The sequence below is a fragment of the Sesamum indicum genome, linkage group LG4 (assembly GCF_026168435.1).
Source record: "Sesamum indicum cultivar Baizhima isolate 11 linkage group LG4, ASM2616843v1, whole genome shotgun sequence".
Classification (NCBI taxonomy): domain Eukaryota; kingdom Viridiplantae; phylum Streptophyta; class Magnoliopsida; order Lamiales; family Pedaliaceae; genus Sesamum; species Sesamum indicum.
This window is the reverse complement of record NC_142660.1, coordinates 10,770,869-10,793,558: the sequence shown is the minus strand read 5'-3', so window position 1 is coordinate 10,793,558 and position 22,690 is coordinate 10,770,869. Positions and strand designations below refer to the sequence as shown.

Below are 22,690 nucleotides of genomic sequence, written 5' to 3'. Positions count from 1 at the left end.
GTCCCTATCTTTTCAATTCACTTTAAATTAGTTTTCTCCCGTGTGTGATTTTTTTTCATATTATTTTTATAATTTTCTTTCCTTTTTCTATACTTTTTATTCTTATATTGCAATTCAGTTCCTCGCCATAAATTAGAAAAATAGAAAATTTTCAAATCAATGACATATAATAATAATTATTGTAAATTTAATGAAATTTTTGTTTTTTTTTAAAAAAAGAAAACTCTTTTGGCCAGAAATTAGATAAAAATCGAACATGCAATAATTGTTTGATGATTGTGGTGAAGGAATCTGCCAGTTGTGGAGATTGGGTCAGTTTCTTTACATCTGATTTCTAAATATTGTCCATTGTACAAACACTTGGACGTCTACATTATATTGCTTGTTTCCGTTTCTGTAAAAAGTATTGCGCCAAACCCACTAACCCATTAAAAAAGTACGCAGCTAAGCAGTGCAACGAAAGGAACCACCAAAGGGAAATTCGTTACCAAAATCACACACCAATTCTCATACATTTGTCATTTTTTCTAATTGTACATTCATAAATATAGGAAAAAATGCAATCAACACCCATTTGATATCGCAAATGAGCAAATTATCCCCTTATAAAAAATTAAATAATAATTTATCTTCCTTTATTTTTTAAAGTACAACAATTATTTTACTTCTCTATATTTTTTAAAATGAAGCAAATTTACCTCCCTATATAAAGAGGTCAATGCTTCATTTTAAAAAAAGTATAGGGGAGTAAATTGTTATAATTTTTTTATAAAAGAGTAAGAGCCCGTTTGGTTGTGTTTTCAATGAGATTCTTTCCACTTTTCACTATTTGGGTAGTTGGGATTTTGTTTGGTCAAGCCATTTTCATTGAGAATGCATTCCTATTTTAATTCTCAATTTTTTGAAATTATAGGTCACATGAGTTTGTCATACTTGTAGTATCTTGTCAGCATATCTTTTCTTGTTTCAAATGACAAGACTCACTTTGATTATTTTATAATTTCACTTATTCAATCAATTTGGTTATCTGTCACATCAAAAATACATATATCTATATTCAACTTTCTCACACCTATATACCTATATTTGGAAACAACTAATCCAAATATATTCTTAATTTTCTCATAAAAATCAATAAAGCATTTCTACACGTTTCCAATTGTTGAAAACTGAAAATAAAAATAAAAATACAACCAAACGGGCTCTAATGTGCTCATTTTCAATATATCACGTGGGGTAAATATATAAGATTTGGGTGAGTGAAGGATAGTAACGTCCACTAATTAGAGTTATTGTCAGTTAATGGGATGCAGCAGCAGCATCTTCATAACTTTTGCAGGTAGAAAGACAATAACTCCCATTAGCACAAAACAGAGCAAGACAAGAGAGATAGCACCAGAAATTAAGAACCCAATACCAATTACTACTACTTATCTTCACTTTAAATTTGCATCACATCTCCATATCCATTCCCATCTCTTCTTCTATATATATACAAAAAATCTCCAATACTGACTCATTTCATAAGGCAGTAGCTTCGTTGTCGTCTGTTAATTGTCTTATAACTTAGTCATATATATGGAGGCATCTTCACTCAATACGTTTTCATGGGTATTAATGTCAGTGGTGATCGTAATTACCGGCATACGGGCGGAAGCTGCTACAGCTCCTTCTTCATCATATGATGATGAGAGCTCAAGCAGACGCAACCTGCTTGCCAATGGCCTCGCCTCCACTCCTCCAATGGGGTAATTCTATTCTTTTGTTTGGAAGCTTGCTTGCAATTTGATTTTGCTATCATATAATAATGTACAACAGTTTGTATGAGGTTAATTTCTTTTTTATTATTATTAGGAAAAAGTATTATTTTAGTCCGCTAAATATGCCTAATTTTAATTTTAGTCCGATAACTATGTCCATTTTTGTTTAGGTCCAGTAACTTATGAAATTCTTTTTTTTTAGTCATCTGGCAGATTTTCGGACAATTTTACCCCTATGAGTGCATATGGACTAAAACTGTCTTTCAAAAATTGCATAGGGGTAAAATTGTCTGAAAATCTACTAGATGACTAAAAGTAATTAATTTCGTAAGTTACTGGACCTAAACAAAAATTGACATAGTTATCGGATTAAAATTAAAATTAGGCATACTAGAAGACTAAAATAATACTTTTTCCTTATTATTATTATTATTATACATAACATGATGATTTTTAATTTTTAGAGATTGATATCTGATGAGGGAGATGTTTTAATAAGTAATCATTTTTGTTTTTTATTTTGGATTAAATATAATTTATCCCCAGTGTTAATGGAAAAGTGCAAAAAAATCCTTGTGAAAAAATAAAGTGCAACTTATTTAGGGTAAATTGCATCGTTTTTAGTATCACATGGGGGTAAATGACGCTTTGTTTTTCACATGACATTTTTTGCACTTTTCCATTAACATATGGGGGTAAATAATTAAACCCCATTTTATAAGTATAAATAGATGTGGTTAATTACACTTAAACCCCCTCTAAAAATATAAAATTACACTTTCCTTTAAATTTTTTCCGCATTTATACTTACATTTCTAGGAATTAGGCTTGTCAATGGGTAGGGTCAAGGCCAGGCCCAACAAAGACCCAAACAAATTAGTTTATACCCAAACCCTATTTAATTCAGTGAACCCACTAAAGACCCATAGTTCTCAAAACCCAACATCCAAGACCCAATTTTTGGGTCGGGTCAGACCCAAACCAAGATTTTTTAACTCATTTATTTTGCAAAATCATACTAATTAAGTTAATTTTTTCCTTTTTATTTTTACTTTTACTCATAATTTATCAATAAATTCACAAATAACTCTTTTTTGGTAGAACTTTTAAATATTATATCATTTATTATATTATTTACAAAATAATCTTATCAAGATATTAAATCTACATATTTAATAGCAATCAAGAATTCAATATTATAAAATTTTAAAATTTAATTTTATGACTTAGTCTTCAAACAAACATTATTGACTATCAAGATATTGGAAAATACACCCATGCTATATTCATATAACTAATTATTTCATTATTTAAAAAGAAATACATGGTTAAAATATTACACGATAAATAAATATTAGAAACTTAAAATATTACACCAAGATTAATAATAATTGCATATTAATAATAATTATTTGTTGTCACCGTAAATATCTCATTGATTATCTGCAACGATGACTTTATACATAATATTTTTATTATTAATTAATAATTATATAGTGGTGAAATAAAAAATATTTTTATATCATATATTTTGAATGACAATTTCAAAATATCCGCTTAATATTTTCACCAATATTAATTGTTGTAGTGTACAAATCTCTTTCAGGTGGAATAGTTGGAATCACTTTAATTGTATGATTGACGAAAAGATCATCAAAGAAACAGGTAATCATCCATATATGGGTTAAATGCAATATTACCCTTATATTAATGAGAAAATACAAATAAATCCCTATAAAAAAATAAAGTGCAATTCACCCTATTATTTTTAAAATCACGAGAAGATAAATTATACTTCATTTTTTTTGTATTTTTTTATTAATACAGGATATAAATTGTATTTAATCCTCGATTTATATATATTTGCATGATTTATTTGTCCTTTTATTTGTAATACAAATGAAAATAAGTTCACATAATATTTCCCATTATTTTGTTTGTCAGCTGATGCTCTTGTCTCGACCGGTCTTGCCAGCATGGGATATAAGTATGTCAATATAGGTACATTTCTATGTACCCTACACAATATTTATCATTTGAGGTAAATTACGACGAGTTTTCAAATAATTTTTTGTTGTTTGAAGATTATTAATATCTCTAATCTTTGATAAAATTATGTAATTCTTAAATGGAGGTTTGAAATTGTCAACTTTGCCCTTGTTATATTTTATTTAAAAAAATCTAAAAATTATTAAAAAAATTGGATGAGGTGGATGAAAAATTGTAAAAAATAAGTAAAATTATAATTCATAGTTCACAAAGGCATTCTGATCATTTCACCACGAAAATGGATAAAAACCTATCAGAGAGTAAAAAATTAAACTGAGCGTTAAAATCAAGTGTAAATAATGATAAATTATTTATAACTATAATAAATTTGTAGATAAACTCATTGTAATGTTTATTAGCATCTTTTACTTTTTTTGATCACATATCTGACTCACAAACTGATGACTTGGGATCTTAATTAGATGATTGCTGGGCTGAAATATCTCGTGACGAAAAGGTTCATTTTTCGTGTCCATGCTAATATTTGTTACAAATATTTGTGTTTGTTCATTTATTGAGTTGATTTGTACCGAATTTCAGGGCGCGCTGGTGCCTAAGAACTCCACGTTTCCTTCGGGCATTAAGGCCTTGGCCGACTACGTCCACACCAAAGGACTCAAGTTGGGAATCTACTCAGATGCCGGGTATACATAATACATAATCTACTCAGATTCCTAATCGTCTTTTCATTCACTTGCTTCGTTTCCGTTCCAGGTTTTACACTTGTAGCAAGAAAATGCCTGGTTCACTTGGGCACGAGGAGCAGGATGCCAAAACCTTTGCTTTATGGGTACTCATTCTTCTTTTGTTATTTTATTTTTATGGGAGAAATTGCAATTTACGATGTGTGATATGATAAAGGAGTAAAAATTTCTCTATGAAAAAAAAAGAAAGCAAATTATTCACTGTAATAATGGAAATAAATTACCCCTATTTAAACCATCGATAAGGGGATAATTTTGGGGATGACAGCCAGACCTGATTTTTTAGGACCCGCATCGGATACGTACCCATCTCGAATGGGTTGGGTTTGGTATTTATATTATCGGATTTCGGGCGGGTTATGGGTTTTTTATTGGACTCGCTCTGAACCCGCCCCGGTCTATTTTTTAAATATTTTTTATTATGTATTTATTTATATGTAATACATTATTAATAGAGAATTATGATATTATAGGTAAATTTTTAAATAGCTTCGTATATATCCAACTCTATATATGAAATATCAAAATAAAATAGTTGAATGTATTATTTGTATTATATAAATTATTTTAGAATAAAAAACTATAGTAAATTTCCTAAATTTACAATGATATTTAGTAGTACTTATTGAAAAAATTAGTTGAATGTAGTATTTGTATTATATAATTCATTTCAGATAAAACTATGTTAATTTAAATTGATATATTACTTATTGGAAATTAAAAAATTAGATGAATGTTTTGTTTTTATTATACAATTCTATTGTATATAAAAAATTATGTTAACCTAAATATAAATTATGTTAGTTATTGAAATAATAAAAAATTATTTTAAATTGTACTCTTTGTATTATATCATTTATTTTAGATTAAAAATATATGTTAAATTATTAAATTTAAAATGACATTACTTAATAAAAATTTAGTTGTGTGTATACTTTGTCTTATACAATTAATTTTAGATTAAAAACTATGTTAAAGCATTTAAATCTAAACTAATATTACTTAATGAAAAAATAAAAACATTAGTTGAATGTATTCTTTGTATTATATAATTCATTGTAGATAAAAAACTATATTAAATTAATAAATTTAAATTTATTTTACTTAAATAAAAAAATAAAAATTTAAAACGTGCGGGTCAGGAGCGGGCCGGTGTTAGGGCCGATTTTTAAGGGGACGGGGCAGATGGGGTACGGGACCGGGTTTCACGGCGCCGCGCGGGTCTTGGGTCTGGTTTAACCCACGTTGCCATCACTAGGTAATTTGCTTTATTTTTTAAAACGAAAAAATTGCATTTTTCATACCGTAATTTAGAGTCTTTTCACTTTTGATTTAATTGATTACAGAATTCTCATATTTGACCCTGTAACTTGAAAAGATTAGCAGTTTTGGTCCCATGACACATTTACGTTAAATGTTTAATGAAAACGGCCACATGGTTGTTAAGCTTGAGACCAAAAATGCTACTTTTAAAGTTATGGGTTCAAAAGTGAAACTTTTTTAACATATTGGGCCAAAAGTGAAAATCCTGTAACATACGGGACCAAAAGTGTAAAGACTTTAGCTATCACGTGCTAAGCACGTGGCATGTTCTATTAAATTATCCAACTAAATGTGTCATGCGATCAAAAGTGCTATTCTTTATAATTACAGGACTAAAAGTGAGATTTCATAACCAACAAGACCAAAAATGAAAAGGCTCTAGGTTATGGGACGAAAAGTGTCAATTCCCCTTCTAAAACATAAGGGAGATTGACAACAAGAAAATGTTTTTGCTCATTTACCATATTACGGAACTGATTGATACAAATTATACGCAGACAAAACAAGATTAACACGTTCCAAATCAATAAATAAATTGTGGAAATTAAGTTTAGACCTATGCATGAACAAATGTGTTTTAGTTACATTGTTTGCCTGCAGGGAATTGATTATTTGAAGTATGACAACTGTAACAACGGCGGACTGAGGCCAACCCTCCGGTAATAAATCTATATGAGATTCGCAGTGAGTTTAGCAGAGCCTTTGTATTCAGCTTATATTCTCGTCGTGCAGATATCCCGTCATGACTAGAGCTTTGATGAAAGCCGGCCGCCCGATCTTCTTCTCACTATGTGAATGGTGATTGCTTTTCTCAATGTAACTGTATTTTTCTATTTACACGAGTTTCATTTCTGTCGTTTCTTAATGATTTTTGTACTTGTACTAGGGGCGACATGCACCCGGCCTTGTGGGGTTATACTGTCGGAAATAGCTGGAGAACTGCTAACGACATTTCTGATACATGGGATAGGTATAATTACATCCATCGTTTCCAGACATATATGTTTTTGTTTTCTAAAGTCATTAACAGATGAATCCAATCACTGCAATTTTGATCGTCCGACAGCATGGTCTCTCGAGCAGATCAAAATGAAGTTTATGCAGACTTTGCTAGGCCTGGTGGTTGGAATGGTTAGTTTTTCCATACTTTTTAAGTTTTGGTAAATACATGGACATGCACCTACCTCTTCTAATTACACAAACATTTCTTATTTTATGAAACATTATAAGTACCCGACACTCCATAGTATTGTAATTATAGTACACATATGTCTCTACATGCACCATCAACAAGGGGTCGTTAAATGTCCTCTCGGAATGGTGGTTTCTGACAGATCCCGACATGCTTGAGGTCGGAAATGGAGGAATGACCAAAGACGAATATATAGCTCACTTCAGCATATGGGCGATTTCGAAGGTCTCTCACTCTCTCTATCTCTCAAGGATATATGTTTGTTGCCTCTTGAAGCTCTCCACCACCTTATTCTTACTCCATTTTTGATTCATCAATCTTATTTTCAGGCTCCCCTCCTCATAGGTTGTGATGTCAGAAACATAACTAAAGACACAATGGAAATCATCGCAAATAAGGAAGTGATAGCCGTTAATCAAGGTAACCCCGTCACCCATATATACAGGGTTTAATGCAATTTACTCTTATGTAATATTGCAAACGAGTAAATTATCCTTATGAATTAAAATAACAATTTAACCCTAAATAGAGAGATAAATTGCTATTTTTTTTTCTCGCAGAGGAATAATTTGCTCGTTTGTAATATCATGTAGGGTTGCTTGTGGTCTTGACGTCTTTAATTTGGATCTTGTGATGATTTACTGAAGTTAGAAATCATAATCTTCATGACAGATAAACTAGGTGTTCAGGCTAAAAAGGTTAGGATGGAAGGTGATTGGGAGGTAAATCCGATGATACAACTGTTTATGGTGATGCGTTATGTTTGATGGTAAGGATGGATGGATGTATGATCGTTACGGTACATGAATTTGAACAGGTGTGGGCAGGCCCTCTTTCACACTATAGAGTAGCAGTACTGCTGTTGAATCGAGGATCTTGGCCTACTTCCATTACCGCTCACTGGGATGACATAGGGATCCCTTCCGACACTTCTGTTATAGCCAGAGACCTGTGGGAGGTAAACGCAGTTCCAATTAAGAGGGTGTATGCCAAAATTTATTTTAAACATCTTAGTTTATTTTAAAAATATGCTTTTCAAGTATTTGGATAAAATAGTAAATACGGAGCTACAGGATGTTAGCAGTAATAAATTTATAACGAATGCAATCAAAAATTGAAAAAGTTTGTTAAAATTTTAAAAATAAGTGAAAATTTATTATTTTTTATTCAGGTTTAATGTAATTTACCTCCATGTAATATTGTAAATGAGCAAATTACTCTTTATATATATATATATAAAAAAAAGCAAGTTACCCCCCCTGTGTTTTTCAAAATGAAGCAATTACCTTCTTAGACAAGAGGGTAAATTGCTGCATTTTTAAAAACACAAAAAGATAAACCATTATGATTTTTATAGGAGTTAATTTGCTGATTTGGAATATTATAAGGGAGTTGCTTGCATTTTTTCCTTTCTTTTTCTAAAGAAGTTATAAGTTTCTAATACTTTATTATTTTTTTATATGGGCTCCTTCCAAAAAAGAAAAATATCAAATACTATTTAAAAAAAATTTATTGAAATGCTTACAAACTTAGCAAAATGCACTCTAAATAGTTTATCTTGAAGCTCCATGTTTGTCAAATGACCACAAAATTTTCATATGTTTTCCTTTTGTAGCACAAGAGCCTTGAGACAAGATTTGTAGGAAATTTGACAGCAACAGTGGATTCACATGCCTGTAAGATGTACGTTTTGAAGCCAATTTCTTGAGGGAGCCAAAGATCCAACTTCTCTTCTTCCTCCCTCCCAACGACTTGCATTTTAATAATAATGAATGACTTATTAATAAATTAAATGTTGATGGTTTCATTGACATTCTGGTATTATTATTAACGTGGGTGTTCATTTGGCCTTGTGTGGATGTTATACTTTATATCGCTCATGAGATTAAGTTTTATCAAAACTATCACATTTCAATAAAAAATATCATTAATTTGTTTTTTTTTCTAATCCCAATAAAAGATTAGATCCAATCTAGTATAACGAGAACGAAGAGCGCCTCATCTCCATCCTACCACTTCCATCCATTTGTTGAAGCAACATTGTGGATTGCCGCAACCACTCTCTAAACTTGATAGGGGTATATTATATCTACCTGAAAAATGATATAAATATCTTTAAAAATTAGTACTTGTTATAGAGTTATGCTAAAAATCCACGACCTCTCGACCCGTTCAGCGATTTGATTCCAATAACTCGCTATTGAGACCCATTGATTCACATGACAATACATAAAGTGAGATCATGACATGTGGCATAGGTAAGTCGACTCTTTCAGAATCTATAAATACACCATTTATACTTCATTTATGATAAGATATTATTACACCAAAAACCGCATTAAATACATTCAAATCGCTTTTTCTGTCTCGACCTCAGTACTAATTTAAGCATCGAAAGGGTTTAGCTGGAGACCTCCCAACGAACCTAACAACCTGTTCTTTTCTCAAGTCTCAAGCACTATTTTAAGGGAGCTCGATGGGACTAACGACTTCGACCCAAATCAAAACTCAATTGTGAGAAGTGGTATGCCGGCCTAAAACAATGGATGTCACCTTATCATAATGAAATCTCTTGGAATCCCTCAACATTGTCAAATCATTTGTTGCCGCTGTATCTTTTTTTTTTTTTTTTTTGGGTGAAATGTAAGTTTTCATTAATCCAGTAATATTTACAGAATACTCCGGGCATACCCGGAGAGATACAAAAGGACCCACACTAAAGTTTAAAGAGCAATTAAACAGTGTGGAAAAAGTGTTAAGAGGAGCCTATACACTGTGATCTTGACTGAAATAATAAGCCCATCCGGACTGGGTTTTATGCCCTCAAAGATGACTTAATTGCAATGCCTCTAAAGGGTGTAGATCGTGCATCCCAAAGCTAAGTGTCGCGCTTCGTTATGAACGGAGGATCCGGTTTTCTCCTTCTTGAGCCATTTCACCGCATTGTGTAGGGTTGACATACGTCGGTTAATCTCAAACCATTGTTGGATATGTGACGAAACGTAGATGCTGAACGGACACTCAAAGGAAAGGTGTTTGGCCGATTCTTTGGTGTTGATGCAAAGTGAACACAAATCCTCCTCATGGAGGAACCCAAGTCTGTCCCTTGTAGCTAATCTCCCGCGCAAGCCAAGCCACATAATAAATGAGTACTTCTGTGGGATGAAAGCCTTCTAGATAGTTGCTTTCCAAGGTTGTCTCGTAAGTTTCGACCTGAAGTACTCATATGCTTTCGACGTTTGGAGACCCTTGGTGGTAGCCCATCCCGTCATATGTTCAATTGCTGCCATCGATGATCCAAAAGCAGTGATTACCCTATTGCGGATATCAGCAATCCGTTGAAGGAGTGGGAAATCCCCCTTCTTCGGTTGTCAGTCCCATATCGAAGCACCCTAAGGTAGACACCGTTGACCCACTGCACCCACAACGTGTCTGTCTTGCGGTGGATGTTCCATAGGATGCGTGCAAGGAGCGCATCATTCCAATAGTGAATGTGCCTAATACCGAGACCGCATTCTTCCTTAGGGTGGCAAATTTCCTCCCAAGCGACTGGTGCCCTCCTAGAGTTCCATAGAAAATTCCTACAAAGTCGGTGAATTTTCTCGATGACCGCCGCTGGAAGAGGGAAAACTTGGAGGCAAAAGCACTCCACGCCCTGAATAACCGAACGAATAAGTTTCAGTCGGCCTGCATAAGATAAGGTTTTGGACTTCCACTTCGAAATGCAGTTGGCAATTTAATCCACAAGCGGTGAGTAGTTGTTGACTGAAAGCCTTTGTGGTGGAATGCCAAGGTAACGGATTGGCATCTCTCCTCTCGCAAACCTTATCATGGCGAGAATCTCATCAAGCTCCTCATTCTAGATGCCCGTTGTAAAAATACATGACTTAGAGGTATTGACGGAAAGGCCGGATGCGTCTCTAAACTCTTGCAGGCATTCCATCAAGGCATGAAAGATGGAAGGTCTCCTTGAGAAAAAAGCATCAGGTCGTCGGCAAAGAGGAGGTGCGTGATTTTCAACTTCTCGCATTTTGAGTGATAGCTGAAGTCTGAGCTGGAAGTCTTCCTCTTGACCAGTCGAGAGAAGTATTCCATACTAAGATGGAAGAGGGCCGGCGACATCGGGTCTCCTTGCCTTAGGCCTTTTTTCCCTGGAAAAAACCCGTGAAGGGAACCATTCAAAGCCACTGAAAATGATGGAATGCAGACGCATTCCATAATCCAAAATATAAACCATTGGGAGAAACCATACCCGTGGAGTACTCGGGAGAGAAATGCCCACAACACCGAATCAAACGCCTTTCGGAGGTCGATGTTGATAGTACATCGAGGTGAAATTCGTTTCCTCGAGTACTACCATACCATTTCTTGGGCCAGGAAAATATTGTCTGTTATATTGCGGTCTCCAACAAACACAGCCTGGCAGTGGTCTATTAAGTGTTCTAATGCAGGGGCGAGCCGGTCCGAGATAATTTTTGTGATGGCCTTGTAGATGACATTGCAGCACGAAATCGATCGGTAGTCAGCAGCAGAGGTGGAATGTTCTGATTTGGGCACGAGAGCAATGATGGTTTGGTTGAGTTGCCATTTCATACGTCCACTCCTAAAGAAATCCAAAATGGCCTTGCATACTTGATTACCCACCACATTCTATGCCTTCTTGAAAAAGCATGAGGAATATCCATTGGGGTTGGGTGCCTTGTTGTCGTTAATATTGAAGATGGCTTCCTTGACCTCCCGTGCTGTGACTTCCCTACAAAGTTCCTCGGTAAGTTCGGAGGAGAGTTTGGGGCCCCAATCGAACACACCATCATCGACTGAGATGGTATGAGCCTCGGTGCCCAATAGTGATGTATAGTAATCAACGAACTTTTGGGCAATATCCTCGGCAGCAGTAATTATAGTCCCGTCAGCTCTAGTGACTGCCGTGATGAAGTGTCTAGCAACGTTTCTTTTCACCATATCGTGGAAGAATTTGGTGTTTAGGTCCTTCCTCTTTGAGGTAATGGATTTTGGCTTTCTGGTAGAAGAAGTATCCTTTGGCCTCGGCAAGGAAAAACGGCCTTCCTCCTGAGATCTCCCAAAGAGTCCCCGTAACGCTACATCTCCCGGATTGCTTTCAAGCTGGTTCTGAGCATCTTGCAATGCAAGGTCAGCCTCTTTGGCCCTGTTGGAGATGTGGCTGTAGTGTTGCGTGTTGAAAGCTTTCAGTGGACCTTTGGGTAATTTTAGTCTCTTGCAAAGAATGAATTGTGGCGTTCCCTCCATATTCAAGTTCCATCGTTGTTCAGCAGTAGTCAAGAAGTCCGGATGGTGTGCCCACATATTGAAAAAGCGAAACGGTTTTGACTCAGTGGGTGAATGGTCGAAGATAGTGACAATACCCGGGGAGTGGTCTAATAGGCATCCCAGTGGGTTGAAGTGGGCGCCGCAATGTAGACCGGTCTCGAGCCATTCGTTGTTGTAGAGGACCCGATCAAGTTTGCACCATACAGGGTTGCTTTCGTTGTTTGAATACCATGTGTAATACCAACCCGTTGTGGGGACGTCAAGCAATCCAAGCGGTTACGCAACAGTCCACGAAATCTTTGAGTTCATACCAAGTCGGGGCCACTCCAAGCTGCTTCTCCTCAGGAGATTTCACACAATTGAAATCGCCCATAATGAGCCATGGCATGCTTATCGTCTGTCCCAAATCTGTAAGCTTCTCCCACATACTCCTTCTATTGATTACAGAATATAGGCCATAAGTAAATGAGATATAGAAGGAGAATTGAGAAGACTTATTCGTTGCACGGCAGTGGATCACTTGCAGCGAGATATCCTCCAGTTGAAGGTCTATGACTGCCGGGTTCCAAACCACAAGGATGCGTCCACCGGCAATGGTGTCAAAGTTGATGGCTTGGCACTATCCCGGAAATGAGCGGCTAAGAAATATCGGAATCTTTGATGCTGCAAGCTTTGTCTCCAAAATACCCAAGAGGCAACGCTGGTTATGCTTGATGAGGTGGGCTACCCCATTGTATTTGAGAGGCCGGTTGAAGCCCCTCATGTTCCAGAAACCGATCTTCATAGGGATCGAGGGGGAGACTCCCCTCCTGCCTGCTTCTTCGGTTTACTGAACGCCACTGCAGTCTCGTTGGTTTTTATCCCCGGCATTGCATGTTGAGTGCTCGTCGGGGAATCCGTTGATGAGCTATCTGAGTCTGTTGGTAAGGGATCTTCGGGTTATGCCGTTTGGCATAACGAACTCCACTTGATCGACGATCTTTTTGGAAGCATCCACCTCTACCAGTATTCTGGCATATGATACCCTTTCCATTTTCATCGTAAGGGAATCCATGGCAATAGGATTGCCAATCCTAAAACCAATCTTCCCGAGCGCATTAGGGTACCAGCACTCAAGGGGGAGTGATGGGAGGGTGGCCCAAATCGGTGTTAGGCTAATATCATCATCTTTAAATTCAAAGCAATCCGGCATGTGCTTAAGAAGTAGGGGACATCTATAAACGAAGTAGGGTCCACCGGACAAAATCCATTGTCTATCCTCCTCACGCGCAAAATGGAAGATTAACCAACCGATCTCGTGCTGTTGGAAACTGGATCAGATTGGGACAGTGCACGGATCGCCTTAAGTCCTGGGAACTTGCCGACAATGTAGCCAACGAGGCAGAAACCCAGTTTCAATCGGACATCAAGCAAATCATTAGGCCTCAAGGTGAGGGGACCATCATCAACCGCAAACTTGGAGAGTTTGTTATCGCCAGTGAGCTTACGGTTGCTGCTGAATAATCCTGTAAATGAGACAGTTTTCTTGCCGGCATTTACAGTGGAGTATTTGTTGTCGGTTGTTATCATTCGGTCGGGAAGCAGTTGCATTCGGGGCATCGTTCTTAGTGATAAAGGAGGGGGAAGCCTCCATACCCGAGATAAAAACACTAAAACCCGAAGGATTAACCTTACCGGAATTGGGGTTGGCGTTGGCTTGTCGGTCGGCCAGCTGACGGTCAGTTGCAGATGATTTGACGGCCTCAGCTCCTGCCGACAGCTGGGCGGAGTGCTGACCAGCAGCAACATCTGCTGCAGGTTTGCTTAACTTCTTGGTTTTGGCCATAGGAGGCAGTGGATGTGAAACGGCTGCACCATCTGCGAAAGTGGTGATGGCGTCATGTTGTTGCTTGGCCGGCTGTCGGGCAGTTGCACCTGTTTTGACAGCTGCGGCTTTTGTCGATGGCTGGTCGGAGTGTAGGCCGGCAGCAGCAACCGCAACAGGTTTCCTTAACTTATTGGTTTTGGCCATAGCAGGCAGTGAGTGTGAAACGGCTGCAGAAACTGCTGCAGAATAATGGCAGCAACAGGGCAGTTATGCAGCATTCAAAAATTCAAAATTCAAATCCTCCGGCCACTAAAAATTCAAAATTCAAACCCTTCGACCACCGGGTAAAGGCCTGCTGTATCTTGTCTTACGAAATCAAATATCCCATCGCACCCAACTCCAATTAAGGCTTTCAATAGGTAAATAATACCTAGACCTAAGCCTTTTATTACAATTTTAAACCCAAATTCAGGTCCATAATTTTAAATCAAGAACCAAACATGACCTAGGCCCACTAAATTAAAATAGTTTGGGTGTGGATTGAGTAATCGACAAATAAATATCGAAAAATTTCAAGCAATTCTTTTGTGATATCGTAAATGAGCAAATCACCCTCTTATAAAAAAATAAATAGCAATTTATTTCCTATTTTTTAAAATAAAATAATTTCCCCCCCTGTGCTTTTTAAAATGAAGCAATTTACCTTCCTATATAAAGAGGTAAATTGCTTTAGTTTAAAAAGTATAAGAGAATAAATTACTATATTTTTTTTTTATAGAAGAAGTAACTTGCTCATTTTCAATATCAGTAAATTGTTGTTCACCCAAAAAAATATCCGAAGATCCGTTTACCAATTTAAACTAATTCTCTACCAAAGAAAATTCTCTCTCAAACTCTCTCACGGTGGAAAAAGAAATTTCTCTCTCAACTCTCGGTCCCTCACTTCCTACAGTCGCCTCCGCCTGATAGTGACTCTGTTGGACCATCGTCTTTGCCACACCGCCCAAGACTGAAACTCAATCTTGGAGGTTGGCAATTGGTGGCGGTGTGTGTGATTATTATGATCTCTTCGGTGAAGCAACGAACTGGGTCTTCCATTAAATGAAGTGATTTCTTTTATTGGTTTGCAAAATCTTGTTCAAACGCCCAGTTGCTGGTTTCGGTTTCATTTTGCTTTTATTGTGATTGGTTGTGGTTTTGCGTGGCCGTCTGTGCGGCCGATCGGATGCTCTGCAATATTTTTTGGCTAATTTATGATTTTGGTTAATTTTTTTATTTTGGTTAAATTAGATTTTTTCAAAATTAAATTTTCTTAAAATTAATTTATAAATTGTTTTGAAATAAAAAAATATATTGTTCATTGGATGTACTACGAGATATCCATTAATTTATAAATTATTTGGAAAAATTGTAATTTACGATATATAACTTGTTCCATTTATAATTTTAGTTTTGTTGTTTTACGACTCAGTAGATTTACCTGCAAAAGTCCAAAAATATTGCAATTTACGTCTCATTAACCATCTTCGTTAAATTGTTAATGAAAGGAGCACGTGCCTATGCATTGCTCGAGCTCTTTCCGTAAACAATGTAATGGAAATGGACTTGGGCTACTGCATCTTAGATTAGTTTGATCAAGCCAATCGAGATAAATCTCACATTCAACTGCGCTTCCCGACATAATGAGCCCTCTGGCTCATGCCCTTATCCACTTGAAAGGGTCACACCAACGGGGAGGCGGAGATATTATTAGTAATCATAAAAAGAAAAGCCTGCTATCGGAAGCGCCTCAACAATAAGAGGGACTCCATTAAAGGACTCATACAAGACTTATTCCAAACCTCTCCCAAAGCATGCTTCTAAGGCTTGAACTTTTCACTAAGTAAGGGCGGTTCACATGGGCAGTTATAATCTCATTCCAGTAAAGTTGGTCCAACTTACGGGAGAACTACTTGGGCAAGTTGGGACAACCTTCGAGGCTGACTTCCCCTTCTTCTGCTTCTCAAGGGGGGACTTTCTCTCCCAGTAATGGGACGTAAATTTCAACTTTATTAGACTTGTGGGACTAAATCTCTTGAGTCGTAAAATAATAAAACTAAAATTACAAATAAATTAAATTATGGAATGTAAATTCCAAGCAACTGAGAATACGAAGAAAGTCCTCGTGGTCATTAATAATACAAGACGGTTCAACGTACTAAGAAACTACAAGATGGAAATTTATAAACAAGAAACTTCCCCGATTCAGCCATTGCGCTGCTCCTCTGCTACAACATCCACGAATAATGCAAGAAGGTTCAACGTTCTAGGAAACTACAAGATGGAAATTTATAAACAAGAAACTTCCCTGATTCAGCCGTTTCACTGCTCCTCTGCTACAACATCCACGCTTGCAGCTGCAATCCGCTCCTCCTCCAACTTGCATTACTAACTTGTTACAAAGCTTCTCGCATGTCATGAGTCTTCAAGCAATCATCTCCAACTGCATAAATGTAAGGTTAATAACCACATCCTGCTGCACTTCTTCTTCCAATAAAACAGTTTCACACATCACTTTGCTGTGAGAGTTGATCAAACTGTTGAAATGCAATCTAAACAATTAATTGCATAGCTAGAACAAATGCACACTTCCCTGTTATGAGCTGCACGCCACTGTATGTTTCACCAGCCCTGCAACTGCCGCACTTCCATTACCACAGCGGCACCTATCTGTAGATATATCTCTAAATCGACAGCACTTTTTAAGTCATCAAACTAAACTAGTGTTGGTCGACCGTTTTATATCCAATCTGCTGCAAATTAAAGCACTCTGTTTCAAAGTTAATAGCCAACCACATTCATAGAATCATTCCCGTTACTATATTCAAATATTGAACTAATCAGTAAACCACAATTTGCTATCAGATTGCTCCACAGTAATCAAATTGATAAACGTATTCAACTTGCATATTGCAATCTGTAAGCAATCAATTCCAGATTCTGTGACAGAAATGATTCGCAAAGTGAAGTTAAATCAGAAAATTCAATCACTTCCTTGTAGTGACCTGAGAATCTGAAAGTGTATATCAGCTTGCATAGCTCTCAAGTGATAAGCAGATCTCACGCAGCATCCCCTAATTCACAGTATGAAGATCAATATTTCCTGAATTCTCATGAATCGATGCCATGTATCTAATGCCTTCCAAGAGCCTGTTGCATTGGTTCTGCAGCCCTTTAAATCTGTGTTACCACTTACTACCACATCATGCAAAAAACAAGTTGCAGTATCCAAGGGCCTTTCTTCTCAGTAAAAGGTAGAACACCAGTAACAGTAGGAATAGAAATCATTCAGGAAATAAGACAAGGTTCTTAAATCAGTACTGTTCATATTATGCAGACTTCTCAATCAAATGTTCATACTATCAAAAACATCTAATGCTTGTATTTGGAAACAATGGACATGTCATGTCGACGTTGCACGCCAACCAATTCAATCTCATACACCAGCCATGAGTTTGGAGGTACACTTGTTCCAAATCCTTGTTCTCCAAAACTACACCACATTAAACACAAGTAGCAGATGTAAATACAAAAAATTTATAAATCCAGAGTTATTTATAGTTATAAGTGGTAAAAGCTTACCCAAGAGATGGTGGAATTATAAGTCTCCTCTTATCACCAAGACGCATACCTTAATTATGTGCAAATATATTAGTAATTATCTTATAAAATTGAATAAACACTAAAAATGAAGAAATGTGATTTATGTAGTTAATATGAGATACGAAGATCCTATTTCATACCATCAATGCCCATGTTACAACCATCAATTATTTTTTCATCACCTAGTTCAAAAAAGAAAAGGTTAACAGATCAATCACCTTCACCAATACAGTATGTCAAAATACATGATAGGATTCATTCATCGCAAAATTTACCAAGGCGAAATTTGCAGGGATTTTTGCCAACACTAGTCTCAAAGACTACTCCAGTTTCCTTCAACATTCCAGTGAAATGAATTTTGACCTAAACTCCAAGAAAATATAAGTACAAACGAAATCTTTGAACATTGAAATCAAAAACACAAAAAGCTCATGTATCAGTCGTTATGTCGACAACAGGAACATACCTTTCTTCCACGCAGAGCTAATTTTCCATTAGGATCTCTCTTAGTCAGTTCTTCAATAATCAACCCATTTGATAAAGAATGTGCTTCACATTGCTTTTCAGTTACATCATCCTGCTTGTATACGACCGTCTTTTCTTCATTTGGCTCATACACAACTACCTTCCCCTCATTCTGAATTGCATTCCATATGTTTGTACCAGAACTACCTTCAACTTCGGGTTTGCTTTTTTTATGCTCAGGTGTTTTCTTTTTCTCCAAAGTCCTCTTCTTGGATTGAGTATCCATGGGAAGTGAGTTAGGTACAGTATTAGTATCACTGCAATGTTACAAGTTACAATCAAATGACAGCATTGAAAGTACAAAAAGAGATGAGATCAAATTCAACAAACTTGGCTCCTCGACTGAAACTTGTGCTTGACAAAAACTAATATATCACGCTCTCTATACTCTAGGTTTGCTCATGAGCGACTCAAGATTATTTAAAGATCACTCACTTAAAATCTTAAGATGTTGGAGAGAAATTGAAACTTTAGCATCTCTAGCAAAGATAAAAGAATACTCACGCATCAATCATTGTTTCATCATGATGTGTTGGACTATCCTTCTTGTTAGAAATATCAAGTCCTTGCTTTATCGTTACGACTTCAATTGCATTTTTTAAATTTCCAGCCTCATCTTCAATTGAAGATCCCATCAATGAAACTATATCATTCACCTTTGATTCCGAGACATTTTCATAGCTAACAACACCAAGGACATGGTCTAGATCATCATCCCTGTTTACATATAGGTTGTAAGAAATTTGCTTAAAGACAAAAGATTGCTTGTAATAAAATGTTATATTACGCAAGAAAACAATTCAAACCTTTTCTATTTTGAATTCAAAGGGAAAGGCATTCTTACACATTTTTAGACTCATTTGGTTGAATATGATCAGACATGTTCTGTGATAACTGTGTTCCATCCTCTCCAATAACAACTTTATTTTTTACACTATCAGTAATCACCATCATCTCCTCCGATGATTGGTCTTTATCACTCCACACAAACCTTCAAAAATCAGTAAATAAATAGTATAGCATGTTAAGATATGGTAACAAAATGAACAATATTACGATTAACTACAGAACCTTTTTCTGTTTTGAGTTCAAAGGGAAGTCCATTCTTACATAGAGTCATTTGGCTGAATATGAGTGCAAGTGATGTGAGCTGTGTGTGTTCTGTCCTCTCCAATAATATTGCTATTCTTGACACTATCACGAAACACCATTCCATCTTGCTTTCACCATTTTCTCGTTCCCGATCTTTAGCATCATCATCAACAACTTCTTGGGACTCCATCTGTTGGGGAATTTCTTTTTGATCACCTATTTTTGTATCTCTATCATAATACAAAATGCATCACGATAAGGATTAGACTTATAATGCGCTTTTCATCTTGGTGAATAGTTCAAAAAGAAGATAAAATTACACAAATACAGAAGAAACTGTTGAATTTACAGCTTTTCATCTTGGTGAATAGTTCAAAAAGAAAGTAAAATTACACCAATAAAGAAGAAATTGTTGAATTTGATTGTGAACGGAACATAACAAAGTTAAAGAAATTATTGTTTTGAACAAAGAACATAAAATTAATAAAAATAATCTACATAAGAAAAATACTACAATGCTATAATCCGTTGTCCACATTACCTTTCTTGTTGTTGACACAAGCTTGCCTCAACTACATCTTTGTTTTCCTTCGGTTCACAACCCTGATTGCCAGTATCTTCGTCTTTGCTCTCATTCAACTCATCACTTTGATTAAACTCAACGTCAAGTTTCTTGTTAAGCCGTTTAGACCTAAGTTCCTCGGTGTTCTTTTTCCCTAACAACATTATGTCAATGCTTAAATTAAACAGATTATGGTCCAAGTAATATTGGATATACCAAACAATCAATCCTGTTAACATGCATGCTCAAGCACCAAATAACACTAAAAAATTTTGGGATACCAACATAGTGTTCCAAATTTTTATATCATGCCCAGCTTGCAGTTACATTGACAAATTGTTCCTCACAGAGAATCACATTCATTCTATTATTTATTATTAGATACCTTAACCTACTAGGTCTTATATAAAATGAATAAAAGAATTACAATAATATTTAATTGAACATAGGTTGTCTTAAATATAAAAGTATTTATAAAGAAAGTTGTCCAACTAATATTATGAATATGAGACTAAACCTACAAAATATCTATAAGAAATCATAATAATAATACTAAAAGAATTAAGCACATAACGAAGATACAACATAAAGAAAATAAACAAACCTTGGTGAGAGAATATCCGGGAAGGTGCCGGAACTGGTAGCTCGCTGTCATCAATACAACTGCCTTCATATTCATCATCTTCAGAGTTATAAGAATCCCCTTCAGTATCTTCAGTACTAATTCCATATTGTGTTCAAATATAGGAACATAACAAACTATGAATATGACTCGTTAGTAACTAATTAATGTATGCTAGCTCTATATAGTCACGATTGGATCTGAATATGCTAATTTAATGGGATAAAGAAAACAAACAATTTAAATAAAATAATTAAAAATGAGAAGGATACACATCACTGTCTAGAAAAATAGGTTTATTGTCATGGACAAAATAACCCGTCAGGTGAATACTCCGTTGGCCAATCACTGAGAAGATCATATCGTGTACCTCGTCAAATTCCAACTCCAAACAGCATGACTCAGCTATATACGGCACCAAAGCGCAGAGGATAATTGGCCTGTTCTTCCTCCCAATTCTACATTGGACAATGGTCTTTTCCGCCGCATTACCAATTCCCAAAGATGCCTAAGAAACAAAAGTATTCAACATGATATCAAGTTCAATCACACCCAACAATCAAACAAATATAAGAAAGAAGAATTCAATTTTGTTTTAAATAGTATGGAATATGGTATCAAGTTCTATCACACAAAAATCAAACAACTATAACAAAAAAATGGTTCAATTTTGTGCTGTTTAACGAACACAAGAATCAAACAAAAATATAAAAAGAAACAATTCAATTTTGTTCTGAACACTATTCAATATGTTATCAAGTACTATCATATTACACTCGAGAATGAAACAAATATAACAAAGAATATTTCAGATTTGCTCTATACAGTATTGAATAAGATATCATGCTCCATCACACACAACAATCAAAAAAATATAACAAAGAACGGTTCAATTTTTGTTCCAGGCGGGGATGAGTGATGGGTCTAACCTGAGTAATTCGAAGTCTTTTACCATTTGTGCTAGAAAGGACACGTTTCCCAGGCTTCACCTCAACTTCTTCACAAAGATATATAAAGTCATACAAACAAATAAACATTTATGGGTTTCTGCAACGGGAAAGAAATCTATGTAAATTTAGTCTTGAGTTATGCATAACTCAAAACGTTCAGGAGTGTTTGTTTCGCTGATTGTTTGGAAGTCAAGAAAATTCAGACAACCAGTGAAACAAACACACAAAGGTATATAAAAGTCACAAAAACAAATAATACATATTCATAGGTTTCTGAAACGGGAAAGCAAGGGATGTAATTTAGTCTTCAAGCTTCTTAGACAAAACTCAAAACTGGAACAGTCCGACACAAACACTCAAAAGTCATGAAAATCCACACGAAAAGTAACTCTTTTCTTTGAGCAGTGAGACTAACATACACAGACATCTTCTTTCTTCAAAATTTGTTCTTTTAACTCATATTAAAATTGAAACTTATTCACTAACGACTGATGAAACTCTTATCTTCAACCATTACTTCATTGGAATAACCCAGAAGTCATCATGCGAAGAATAAAAAGAGACAAGAAACTGAAATGACATACCCCAAAAAGCCATAGTAGTGGATATGAAGTTGGAACTGCTGGTCTTACTCTTAGCCTTCTCGCCCAAAATGAGTTGAGGAAGAGAGAAATTTCTCAGAACAGAAAACCTTCAAAGTGGGTATTTATGTTTGGGAAAAAGGAAAGGGAAGATGGGTATGATCTCGAATTCCTTTCCGAGCGGCAGAGTTGTCTCTATGAATCTCTGCCTTAATGCTCTTACATGGAACTTGGAAGCAAGCGCGGGAGAGGAACACCGTTCGTATCTCCCAATATTCTTAACCAAACTAATTTTGGAAAATACCAAAATAATAACATGTCAACTGTATCTTACCATTATTTTTTAATTTTTTTATTCAAATTGAACTAATTATGTAATATGAATTAGTATAATGTACTTAATCATATAACTTATTAATTTTTTTTTTAAGTTATACATCAAAACACCATATCTATATATATATATATATTATACTTATGACAGAATTAATTTTAACCGGCGAAAAGTAAATTAGAATTTTCCTATCATGTCTTTCTCGTGTTAATAGTAATTTATCTCTATGTGATACTGAAAATGAACACATTACCTCCC

The 22,690-nt window shown here is 35.6% G+C and overlaps 3 protein-coding genes across 4 annotated transcripts; 1 reads left to right on the top strand and 2 right to left on the bottom strand.

Annotated features, from left to right (window-relative positions):
* The first annotated feature begins 1,339 nt into the window (after positions 1-1,339).
* On the top strand, positions 1,340-8,879 carry LOC105160175 (alpha-galactosidase 1). Of its 2 annotated transcripts, XM_011077442.3 has the most exons (15): positions 1,340-1,748; positions 3,367-3,425; positions 3,705-3,761; positions 4,232-4,266; positions 4,350-4,453; positions 4,524-4,599; positions 6,437-6,495; positions 6,569-6,634; positions 6,723-6,806; positions 6,903-6,967; positions 7,171-7,253; positions 7,358-7,448; positions 7,701-7,750; positions 7,846-7,986; positions 8,644-8,879. In XM_011077442.3, exons 1-15 carry the CDS (start codon positions 1,579-1,581, stop codon positions 8,734-8,736), a joined length of 1,233 nt encoding a protein of 410 aa, XP_011075744.1. In that variant the 5' UTR covers positions 1,340-1,578; the 3' UTR covers positions 8,737-8,879. The 2 variants fall into 2 exon arrangements, with proteins under 2 accessions (XP_011075744.1, XP_020548760.1); XM_020693101.2 differs by lacking the exon at positions 3,367-3,425 and having other exon boundaries at positions 1,608-1,748.
* Positions 8,880-11,678: 2,799 nt separating this feature from the next.
* LOC148788451 (uncharacterized) lies at positions 11,679-13,509 on the bottom strand. The gene is made up of 3 exons (XM_088880088.1): positions 13,280-13,509; positions 12,629-12,751; positions 11,679-12,528 (listed from the first exon to the last, which is right to left on the bottom strand). Exons 1-3 carry the CDS (start codon positions 13,507-13,509, stop codon positions 11,679-11,681), a joined length of 1,203 nt encoding a protein of 400 aa, XP_088736214.1.
* Positions 13,510-17,434: 3,925 nt separating this feature from the next.
* LOC105160185 (peptidyl-prolyl cis-trans isomerase FKBP43-like) lies at positions 17,435-22,380 on the bottom strand. Its single transcript, XM_088880087.1, has 13 exons — positions 22,102-22,380; positions 21,497-21,564; positions 20,840-21,075; positions 20,550-20,665; positions 19,925-20,099; positions 19,401-19,613; positions 19,136-19,282; positions 18,796-19,008; positions 18,233-18,548; positions 18,042-18,129; positions 17,907-17,948; positions 17,746-17,794; positions 17,435-17,656 (listed from the first exon to the last, which is right to left on the bottom strand). The coding sequence occupies exons 1-13, from the start codon at positions 22,112-22,114 to the stop codon at positions 17,536-17,538; spliced, it is 1,797 nt and encodes a 598-aa protein (XP_088736213.1). The 5' UTR covers positions 22,115-22,380; the 3' UTR covers positions 17,435-17,535.
* Between the last annotated feature and the right edge of the window lie 310 nt (positions 22,381-22,690).